At 37.7% G+C, this 11,984-nt stretch overlaps 1 protein-coding gene across 5 annotated transcripts; it reads left to right on the forward strand.

The window, feature by feature from the left end:
• Positions 1 to 6,434: 6,434 nt before the first annotated feature.
• zswim2 (zinc finger, SWIM-type containing 2) lies at positions 6,435 to 11,984 on the forward strand. 5 transcript variants are annotated; one of them, XM_055212177.2, is made up of 11 exons: positions 6,436 to 6,899; positions 6,983 to 7,116; positions 7,188 to 7,264; positions 7,348 to 7,388; positions 7,484 to 7,709; positions 8,056 to 8,194; positions 10,063 to 10,175; positions 10,267 to 10,351; positions 10,553 to 10,632; positions 10,731 to 10,902; positions 11,264 to 11,984. In XM_055212177.2, the coding sequence occupies exons 4-11, from the start codon at positions 7,355 to 7,357 to the stop codon at positions 11,921 to 11,923; spliced, it is 1,509 nt and encodes a 502-aa protein (XP_055068152.2). In that variant the 5' UTR covers positions 6,436 to 6,899; positions 6,983 to 7,116; positions 7,188 to 7,264; positions 7,348 to 7,354; the 3' UTR covers positions 11,924 to 11,984. The 5 variants fall into 5 exon arrangements, with proteins under 5 accessions (XP_055068149.2, XP_055068150.2, XP_055068151.2 ...); XM_055212174.2 differs by having other exon boundaries at positions 6,435 to 7,116; positions 10,734 to 10,902; XM_055212175.2 differs by having other exon boundaries at positions 6,435 to 7,116; positions 10,556 to 10,632.

The raw sequence follows: 11,984 nt of genomic DNA on the forward strand, positions 1-11,984 counted from the left end.
AATTTCTCTGGATTTACAGTACAAATCCTTGGGAAAATATAAGTAGTATACCTGGATGAAATATATCAGACTGTGCAAGTGTTTATTTTTGCTTGTGGATATTTTACATATTGTGCCTTTAACAAGTAAATGTTATGTTTAGTCAAATTATATTATAATACACCCATTACAAAACGCATTTAATTCACATAAACCCATAACATCCTGGTGCAACATCACTGAAGCTGCAGAGACGAATGACGGTGACCACACATCTGTGACATCCAACAATAAACACAAATTTAAAACCATAGCTAAACCAAAAAAACACGCTTAAAGGGATAGTTCACCTAAAAATGAAATAACACCCTCATGTTGTTACGAACCTGTGTAGATTCAATGCTATCTCACGAGAATTCGTACATATTTTACGAGTTGGCTAATTCAAATGACCACATTCGTAAGATTTTATACGATTTGCCTTGACCCCTGTGACGTTGGGGTTAGGAGTTGGGGGTTTGGATTCATCATTTTTTTTTCATGAGAATCATAAGTTTTTTCACGATTCACTTTTTATAAATTCATAAAAGTTAGTCAACTCGTAAAATATGTATGAATTCTTGTGGGATCAGGCTGGTAGATTTCAGAAGTTCCATTGACATCAAGAATACTATGGAAGTCAATGGGGCTTCTGATTGGTTTGCTTAAACATTCCTCAAAATATCTTCCTTTGTGTTCTGCAGATCAAAGAAATGTATACAGGTTTGTAACCACGTGAGCGTGAGTAAATGATGACCCTCACACAAGTTAACTCTGCCGCAAAGCATGCTGGGTAATCATGTGTTTAGTAACTGCATTACAGTATTATCCTCTAAAATTATAGGGTGTGGGGAGCGATCTGACTCCAAAAGACAAAACCTTGATTTAAGATAAATGGAGTATGGGTGTGACTTGGTTATTATGGGCAATGAATAATTTATCATTTATTATTAGTAAACTTCATGAATGTAAGTCAAAGAACACTGTGCGTGCGTGTGTTAAAAAGTTGTATTACATTGATTAGAGGCATTGATTTGAGTGTTCACTTACAGAACAGTGACACAAACAGGATTTAGGGATCACAGCTCTTTTCCTTAACTCTTTTCCTGAACTCTTTCCGTGGCTCTCTTTTATTCCTCCACTCTCGTTTCTTTCTATGTTTTTTCTGCTCATAATCTTGTACCATTCATGTAATGGGGTGATTTTGTATGGTTCATAGCTTATTCTAGTCTAGCATAGATTTTATTGATCAATGTTTTGCAAAGTTGTAGAGTTGTATACTGTAGGTGTTTCTTCAATTACTGTCAGTTTTACTGTACAATTATTACAAGCTATGATAATCTAAGAAAATCACATTTGTAATTTTTCACATTTCTATTAATGAATTGTAAATTCAGCAAATTGTTCATTTAGAAAGTTAATAACAGTGCGAGTGAAGTGAGATGACAAAGACTTATAACGTTTCACAAGTTTGCATTAAGGGGACGATCCACTTTTTTTGAAAATATGCTCATTTCCCGGCTCCTCTGGAGATAAAAGTTTGATTTTTATAGTTTTGGAGTCCATTCGGCGGATCTCCGGGTCTGGCGCTGCCACTTTTGGCATGGCTTGTTATGGTCTGTTGAATCTGATTGGACCATTGGCATCGCGCCTAAAATAAATAAGATGTTTCGATATTTTTCCTATTTAAAACTTGACTCTTCTGTAGTTACATTGTTTCCTAAGACTGACGGAAAATTAAAAGTAGGTACAATATTCTCATTAAAAGATACTAAGGGGACTATTTTTGGCTGCTGTGTAATATCATTGCCATATAATTGCCATAGTTCCTAGCCATATCAGTCTAGAAAATCTTTTCATTTTCCGTCGGCCTTAGTACACGATGTAACTACAATAGAGTCAAGTTTTTAATAGGAAAAATATCATAACATTTTATTTATTTTTAGGCGCGATGCTAATGGTCTAATCAGATTCAATAGATTATGCTAAGCTATGCTAAAAGTGGTAGCGCCAGACCCGGAGATCGACTGAATGGATTCCAAAACAGTAATGCTGCGTTTACACCAGCCATGGTAGAGGCATGAAGCGCGAGTGATTTTAATGTTAAGTCAATGTGAAGACGTGTTGACGCGCGTCTGGAGGTATTGCGGCGGGGATGAGGCGTTTGGCGCAGCGTGGAAGACGCGATTCCGCCTCATTCGCGCGTCTAGTTTGCGCGAATGGCGCGAATTGAGCAATACACGTGAATGGTGCTTTTTGTGCATTTTGCGTGTGACGTGAATTGGCGGCTGACGCCCGAGTTGAAAAATTTGAACTTTGGCGGAATTTCGTGCCGCATTAACCAATCAGGAGCCTGCTTGCTGATGTGGCGGCAGCCCTGCCCGGAGTCACTTATTCAACCTGAAGGAACGCTTGATATTGTCCGAAAACATATTTTCAAAGAAAGTGGAGTGTCTCTGTAACATGTAATCAAATAGGGAAGGGTGGATTCTGAGCTCAAAATTATTGCCCGAACCCAACATATTTCCCTTTTTTTAACTTGAATAGGTACCAGTCGAGAGTGAGGTTAAGGGGTGAAGGAGAGATGCTGCCAAAACGATCACTGGACACACTTTCAGAAATTAAAGTTGGCTACATGTTGACCTTTAACATCCGAAGAACCTTTACCTTTTCTTTCACAAAAGGTTCTTCGTAGTAAAATAGTTCTTAAGGTTATAAATATGTAAGAAAGAAATGAATGGTTCTTTGAGGAACCAAAAAATTTTGTTTCTATGGCTTTGTGAGGAACCTTTTAAGGACCAAGAGTACGGAGGTGAGGTACGGCTATATATGCGGACCTCTTCGTGCTGATTGTTTGGATTACATGACCATGCTCCTCCCAAACTTAAACTTCATTAAATATCACATGAACAGAATCTTAATTATAAATTATGGGAAAAGTGAAAATATTATTTATTTGTGTGTATGTAGAAACATAAACATTAACAAAGCAGTCTGAAGTTTTTCCACCGCTTCATTTTATCAAACAGAATGCAGAATTTAACATGTGGTGGAAATTATATTTGTTGCTTCAGAAAAGTGACGGTTCAGTAAATAAACTGCAAAAGTAACAGAGCCAAAAGTGCTCTTAGTTGATAAAAGCTCTGCGGTGGACTTGTGGGTCTCTCCAGGCCAAAACCTTAGTAAGTTTTTCACACAACACTTAACCCTGCACACTGTGCTTCTTCAAGCAGATCCAAACAGGCATTTAAATACAGCCCACTCCAATATAGATGCGATTAGTTCAAGAAGTCATCTAAACCAGTGGTTCTCAAACTGGCATTTTATACATAAATACAATAATTTATCATAAATTCTGTGTAATTAAACCTCATAAAAATAGGCTACTAAACAAAAGCAATACGTTGTATAACTTAATATGTTTGTTTGTTAAAATAAAATAAAAAAATTATGTCATACATTTTCTTTAGGGGGGGCCGTGAAGGTGTGCACTGTACAAAAAAAGTTAGAAACTTTTAGTGACTTTTAGTGTGATGTCACTGTTTATTTAAAGGGCGATGAAAAACTCTACAATAATTATAATCACAAGCACTGTGTTTTTGTTGGGAACAGTCAGTCCTTAACCAATCCTCTTTAGTGTCATTTCTTATGAGAACGTTGTGGTGTCTTCCTAAAGCTCTCTAGTACATAATCTATGTTTATATCCTGTAGTTAGATTGATTGATATACAGTAAAAGACCAACCCATTTAGCTTGATCTGGTCCCCAGATGTGATGTATCAAATCTCAATACAGTTGTCAGCTTATCCGGGAACAGCCTGTTTGAAGGCCGGCTTTGCAGTGATTGAAAGATCAAAGTGGATCCATTAACACATGCCAAAAACATTCGATCCTGTAGCTATTGGGTATTTACAGCACGAATACCAGCTATTGGCGTCTCCCTCTTTCTCTGGCACATGCACACATTCAAGCTTCCCGCGTCAAATTTAATTTTCTACATAATAGATCCCATGTTATATAAGTGCAAACATATGATGAAGGCAAAAAGGGGTACGTGATGAGAATCTCACGGACGCTGGCAATAAAAACAGGCGTTGTCAAGAAGAAATGCATGAAGTGATACGTGAATTATGAAGCGTGCAATGGGTCAACAGATGTTTAGATGATGTAATCCATTATGATCTACTTTACGTAGGGGCGGATTCGGTAGTGTGATCGGACAGCAGTGTGACATTTTAAAGTGTGATGATGTAGAGTTTATTTTACAGAACTTACAGTATGATTTCATACAGATTTTTTAACATAGGGGGAGTTTGGGGGGGCATTGCCCCCCCAGACCAGAGCCAATTATGATTTTTTTCTGAGCTAGAAATATAAGAATTCTTGTTTTATTTGTCTAATCTTAATATTTTAATGAGTAGACTAAGTAACTTAGGCCTAAATAGTTTTAATTTATTTAAACCATATTTAAAAACCATTAAGCCACACTCTTTCGTTAATCTCAAAGTATTGCAATACCTTTTATTAGGTGCTTCCAAGCATAAACGCAAAACTGTGTGTGTCTACTCATTCAGACAGTTTTTTAGTAACCCTTTATCTGGTTGGTGTGATAGCAAACTTGCCCTAAGTTTAAAAGGTGGTGGAAATGATCTATGTAGGCGGAGCTTTAATACACCCCGCCTCCTTTGCCTTTGCAAATGTGACCACATCTTTAATGTCTCCGTCAGCGCAGCTATACTCATGTGCCGCACGTGAGCTCTATTATCACTGTAAAAGTATTGTGCAATAGAGTAGCTCAAGGACTTTCAGACATCATCAGCACACATCTGATGATGTCGCTGTCTGTGCATTAGTACGCTTGCTGAATGTTCTGTGCATGTTCGCGACCTCCCACTGCTGGAGTCTAATTTAAACCAGTAGTGAAGTGGTCATGCTGGGCCAGAAAAGACTTTCAGCTCATCAAAAATCTGGAACTTATTCAGGCATCACTTTCACTGTAGAGGCCAAACCCTGAGCCACATGGACTTTGTTATGGTTCTCAGAGGGCTATTAGGACACAATAGATTTGAGTTTGATTTAAATACCAGCTAAAAAGTGATGTTCACACATTCAAATTTATTTCATTATCTTGCCATGATGTGTTATTGACCTCAGAGAGCTGTAAAATAAATGTTTAGTCTTAAGAAGTGGAGCCTTCTTTTAAGGCTAGTTTTACACAGACAGGTCAAGCCTAGATCAACAGACCGAGTAATAATTACCATTATTACAAGGCTATTAGGAACACTTGATTCTGATTGGTTAGTCTCATAATTCAGTGAACTAAACATCATAGTAATTGACCAACGTCCCAGGCAAGCAGTATGCTATATAACTATTAGGGCTGGGTATCGATTCAGATGTTCCAGATCGATTCAATTTCGATTCACAAGCTATCGAATCGATTTCGATTTTGATTCTCGATTCAATTTTCGATTCAGGTTCTCGGGTTGGTTTTTATACTCAATTCTCGATTCAAGACATTGAATATAGATTTAATACAAATACTATATTAATAAAAAATAACAGTGAACATAAGTTTACAAGTGGGTAATTAATAAAAAGAAATTAAAAGCTACAACACTATCGTTGTTGTTTTGCTTGCGAAATCTAAAATGCTTCCAAACCTCTTACACTGAAAAAAATGACTCATTGAATTTAATCAATTTTTTTAAAGGTAAGTGGTTGCAATCAATTTATTTAAGCTACATTTAAACAAAAGTTTTATATTTTATTTTACTTTACTAATCTTTTTTGTTTAAATGTAGCTTAAAGGAATTGATTGCAACCACTTGCCTTAAAAAAATTATTAAATTCAATGAATCATTTTTTTCAGTGTACTTTTTATGTGAAGGTGCCATCAATGTTGAGGAAGCACCTGGTTACTGTAGTAAAACCATGGTTACCACAAAATAACCATGGTTATACTGTTGTTTAGTTTAATTATCATATTTTCTAAAATAATTTTTTTTTCTGGTTCCATATTTATTTAAATAAGTCAGAAAAGTCTACTCCCGCTGAAAAGGCGCGGTGGGCGCGTACAGTAGGTGACGCAAATTATGGGTCCTCCGAAGGCTAGACCGTCTCATTTCAGTTCTCTTCGGGGACTTTGGAGGCTGCCACCTTCAAAGACTGAGTGCTCGCCTTTTAAGGTCGCGGCCTTGGAAGGTTGCAGCTCTCGAATTGGCACACAGCTTTAATATTCCATTAAAAAAATAAGAATTGTCGATTTAATGGGGACTTTAAAGTAATTTTATCATTTACTCACCATATTGTCTTCTAATAATATGGTCTTCAAAATGGTGACAAGATTATGGTATGCGTGTTTCGTCACGAGCATAGACTGTTTAAAAAATAGGTCACGAGACATTTGAGATGTTATTGACGGGCTGCCATATAAATTTATGGCTTGGATATGCTTGTTTACCTTTCAGCTAAATAAGCTTCAATTTTAATAGTTTTCACACATGTATTGTATAGCTTTAGACGACATATTATATTAACCTGAAGTCTTTTGGATGTGTTTTGGAACTTCGCAATGTTGACCCCATATGAGAAGATGATAGGCTACATCTGGGATGCCACGTTTAGTAAATTATTTTTATTCTTTTAACTTACGTTCCAATAAACCATTTTTCTGTTATTTCTACAGTATGTACATAAAGATGCAGTAACGAGCTGACTTATAACGATTTAATATCGCCATCTGGTGGTTATTTAAAGCTGTCTACTTTAGTGAGCGTACTTGTTGCTATAGAAACATCTAATACAAAGTAGCAACGTCTGTTCGGGATCGGCGTCACAAAGTTTCAGCACCAACTCATATTGCTCTGACTTTTCAATTATGTAAAGTATTTATTTGCGTTATAATAAATGTAGCAAAGTTCACTTTTCTTGCTAAACTGAACAAATAATGTTGCGAAAAACAGTTTGGAGGAAAGCAGTGAGCGACCTGGTCAACTCACATCAACATCGAGCCCTGAATACCACCATTTTTATCCTCAAAGAGTTTGGACCGATTGGATTTCTCCTGCAAGAGGATGGGGAGTCGAAAAAGTACAAAGTAAGCTTATATGGTTTGCTTTTAAGTTATTATTTTTTGAAGAAGTCTGACTATGTATTTTAATATTTAAGGTCTGTTTGGGTGATCCACACACGTGTACCTGTCCCACCTTTCAGAAAGAGAAAGACTTGTGCACACACATTTGCTGGTAAATATATGGTTTGGGTTGAACATTAGACACATTTTGCATGTTTACTCGTCACCTTACCCTATTTTCCCGCTTCATTATAGGATTTTAATGCGTAAATTTCGGCTGCCAAGAGATCACGAATGTGAGTATTCCAATGTTTTTCCTCATAAATGTAGACTTCAAACTATCCTAAATAGATTCATACATGACCAGTGCATGTTTTTGAATTTGTTTCAGACTGTTTTCAGTACGGTCTTGCGGAGAGACAAATCCTAGAGCTGTTGCAAGGTCTTCATGTGGCCAAAATTACATCCCATAATGACAGGGGCCGTTCAGAGACATCAAGATCTCAGCCCAGTGAGGAAGAGGGAGGGCTCAGACCAAAAGCAATTGGGGAAGATGATATATGTCCAATCTGCCAGGAAGAACTTTTTCTTAAAAAACTCCCTGTGACTTATTGCAAGTAAGTGAACTTGCTTCTTTCACATAAAGTGGGAAATGTCTTTCTAAATATGTGAATTTAACGTATCAACCAAGAAATAGCAGAAATTAAACAAAACTAATGGATTGATGCTACATTTATGATCATCATTTTTATATAACCCCATAAGTAAGCAGTTGAAATTAGATATTAGTATTATTGGTATGTTTTTTTTTTACTTGTTTTTTACTTAAATGTGTTCAAATGATCCTTTCTATATTTTAAAAGCTGAATTACATTTATGCATTCAGCAGACATCAAATTTAAAGCAATAAACTTTCTTTGCAATGACCGGTTGGATTGTAATGTTATGGGTGTTATTATTCAGGTTCAGCTGTGGCAACAACATTCACATTTCTTGTATGAAAGTATGGGCTGATCACCAAACGAAGATAAACCCCCACGGCATGATTAAATGTCCACTGTGCAGGGAGGACTTTGGCACTTTTAAGGAGCTAACTGAACAGGTATGTAGACTATTAAAGGCTCCCTGTAGTCAACATTTTTTTAATTTACCTTATAGTAATTTCTTCATGCTTTAAAACAGCTTGAATGTAACTCTATACCTTGCCTCATGTAGTTTACGTGGATCTATGAATATGCTAATTAGCCCCCACCTCTACTCAATCGCACAGCCAGACCATACGGACTACCGGCACATCCGGGAACTTGGCTGTAAATTTCGTCACCGCCCCTTTTCGGGGGATAAAAAAGCAGCGCTTCCATTGGCTTCCATTCAAAATAGCGGAACAAAGCAACGTTTTTACACAGCCGGCAGGCGTAAATAACTTATGAAATCACTCAGATTAAACATGTCGAGTATTTATCTGTCCATCCTGCCTGCCATAGAGCGCGAAAGATACATTAACACATTTAATTTGGTCAATATAAAAATATGTCCCTTTCATTCTCACAGCGTCAAATTTTGTGTAACAACGCCATCCAGTGATTGCTGGAAATATCGCTAAGCCAGTTAGTTGTATGGGTGGACGGAAAAGTGCACTCATTACTCTAAATATAAAGACATAATAAATAAATACGAAGTAACTTTCAAATACGAAGTAAAATCATTCACTTGCTTCCCTGTTGACTCGATGAATTACGAGTAAATGTCCGGGTAAGACACCTCTGGCCAATAGGGAGCGTTGTTACACAAATTTGATGCTGGGAGAATGAAAGAGACATGTTTTTATATTGACCAAATTAAATATGTTAATTTATCTTTCGCGCTCTATGGCTGGCAGGGTGGACAGATAATTACTCAACATGTTTGATCTGAGTGATTTCGTGGGTTGTTTGCGCCTGCCGGCTGTGTACGAAGGTTGCTTTGTTCCGCTGTTTTGAATGGAAGCCAATGGAACGTCTAGTGCGATTTCCCCCAAAAGTGGGCGTGAACCTGTTCAGAGACATTCTATGACGTTGCGCCGGTTGTGCGTATACATATAAATATGCTAAATAGTCCCCTCCCCCACTTTTTGCATCACCTTAGACCATAGTTGTATATGTAAATAGATGCTACATTCAGCAGTTTCTGACACACAACTGCTAAGTTCGGTGTGCGTACGTGAGCTGCGCGTTTGTATCACTAATCTTTAAGCGCTGATGTTAACAGGTTACATCACTCACGCTGCACATGTAAGGAACACATGTGAGCATCCCAGATGCAGAGCTGAAGCAGCTGTGGTGCAATGGTTTCAGCGCATCCATACATAATATCTATGATTACTGATCCACACGTTCAGCTGTGATGATGTGCTTGGTTACATGTTTGTGACGTTACCAAAGCAATTTTAAACCATGGGACTGTTTCCAATTTTAAGGCGAAAATACTCTGCAATGGTGTTGAATGGTGAATTTACACATGGCTCGTCTTTAAAGGCGAAGTGCACGATTTCCGAAAAACGCTTTGGAAAAGGGAGTCAGGCCGAGTATCAAAACACACTTGTAGCCAATCAGCAGTAAGGGGCGTGTCTTCTTACCAACTTTGCCTTGGTTGCGTATGTGTGGGGGGGATTATCAAAAGAAGGTCCAGATTCTATTGGGGTGGAGGCATGATTGTTAAGGTGATTTCAAATGTCAACAATGGCTTTCAAACATTGTGCACTCTGCCTTTAAGTGTATTAAAAACACCACATAGACATAGATATAGACAACAATAAAAAAACAGATTTTCCCCACAGAGGGACTTTAAGCGTGTCATTACGATGTACTGTAGGTTATTTCAATACTATTTTCCCATTTCTGTTTACATTGATGCTTTTTTTTGACATTTTTATCTAAAGCAACTTACAGTTCATTCAGACATTACATTTTATGAGTCTGTTGTCTGTGGCAGGTGAAGAACGCTGGTGAGCTGTGTACCTATTATGAAAAAGAGTGTCTGGACAAACATCTGGGAGTTGTGTGTAACGGTTGCCGGGTCGTTCCTATCGTCGGAAAGTGTTTCAAGTATGATCAACCAGCACAAACACATCATGAAAGATTTATTTTTATGCACATTTTTGTGTCTGATACAACACCTTGTGTCCTATGGTCACAGGTGCACAGAATGCAGTTATTTTCACCTGTGTGAGGAGTGCTTTAAGAAAATCACCCATCCACAGCATTGCTTTATAGTTCGAAAGGTGAGTTTTCAATAATGTTTGTGTTTTACTTGTGATTTTGATATAAGCAGAATTTATACAAGATATATATATATATATATATATATATATATATATATATATATATATATATATATATATATATATATATATAGATATAGATATAGATTTATATAGATTTATTTATTTATTTTTTGTCATTTTCATTGTATATTTGTGCAGAAGAGAGGTCAGTCATGGCAAGCAGCTCCAGACGCCTCTGAAGGAACACAAAAAATCACAAATCACTCAATGGAACAAAGGTTGTCAGTCGATATCACAGCATGTTTCTAATATAATTATTTTATTCTAATTCGAAAATGCTTTTGGGTCTTTACTATATTTTGTTACATAATTCCAGCAGCATGTCCGGTGTGACATCTGATCTAGTCCCAAACCATGTAATGAAGAATTTGACGATGGTTAGGGTTCGAAAAGAGTCCAAACTGCTTCATCCAGGTGCGCAGTGCAGAATGTGCCTTTCAAGATTTCAGCTGGGACAAAACATCAGATATCTTCCTTGCAAACATAAGGTAACAATGTCTCCTGTTCAAAACACTCAATAATGAAGATACATCAAGCTTGTTGACCTCTGAGCTGACCTTATGGTTCTGTGGTCTTATGAAATTTTAATTTCAGCATCAACCTATATTTAATGACGCATATTTAGTTGCCTACCTAAACAGCTACCCGAGGCCTCATATATAGCCGTCCTTATCTCTGTTTCGTGAGTGTTTTTTGCACCATCCCTCATTACTCTATTGATTACATGTTAATGGGATCTCATGGATATTCAGACAAAGCACACCATTAATCTATTTCATCTAATGTTCTGGCTATAACTAATTTAACCCAATGCAATTACTATATTTGTTTTTCTTCCTGACCCTGTAGTTTCATACTGGCTGCATTGATCCATTAATCCAGAGGTCTAACTGCTGCCCATTAGACTGGTATGTCATCTACAATCCACTTACATGGAACGTCAAAGCTGGCAGAACAGAAAGCTCTCTGGCTCCACCTGGTGTTGTTCAGAACAAGTGCAAAGATCAACAACAGATCCCAACAGACTTCTTTCTTCCGGGTATCGGTATACAGGTGCAGAAAGGTAGTGCTCCATCTCTGTTGAGATCCGTGAGACCCAGGCCATGTGTGACAGGGTGTGATGGTCCTTCCGCTGTTAAATCACTCACGCAGGGATTCCAGGATCTTTGCATTAACAGTTCGCATGTAGAGCCGTACTCCAGAAAACCTGTCAAGAAACTTGAACCAAGGACACTTAACAGGGGCTTATCTTTCGGGCAGGCCATTTCCGCACCAGCTCAAAGGAGAGCATCCTACTCAAGCGGGCCCTCAACATGCAGATGTTTGAATATCTGTTCAGCATTGACCAGCACACAGATTGACAGGGACCAGCAAAGAATCACTGTGGATGTCAATGAGCCTTCCAGCATGACCACGGCCTGTGGCAGGATCGAACCTTTGAGGGTACGGCCACTAAAGACTACATCGGGGATGAATGAAGAAACATTTTCATTTCCAGATGACATATAACCTCGTCAGAGCTACGCTTGTGAGAAAACGAGTAAAGTCATTTTATCACTTAATCATATTA

The sequence above is a fragment of the Misgurnus anguillicaudatus genome, chromosome 8 (assembly GCF_027580225.2).
Source record: "Misgurnus anguillicaudatus chromosome 8, ASM2758022v2, whole genome shotgun sequence".
In the NCBI taxonomy this organism is placed as follows: domain Eukaryota; kingdom Metazoa; phylum Chordata; class Actinopteri; order Cypriniformes; family Cobitidae; genus Misgurnus; species Misgurnus anguillicaudatus.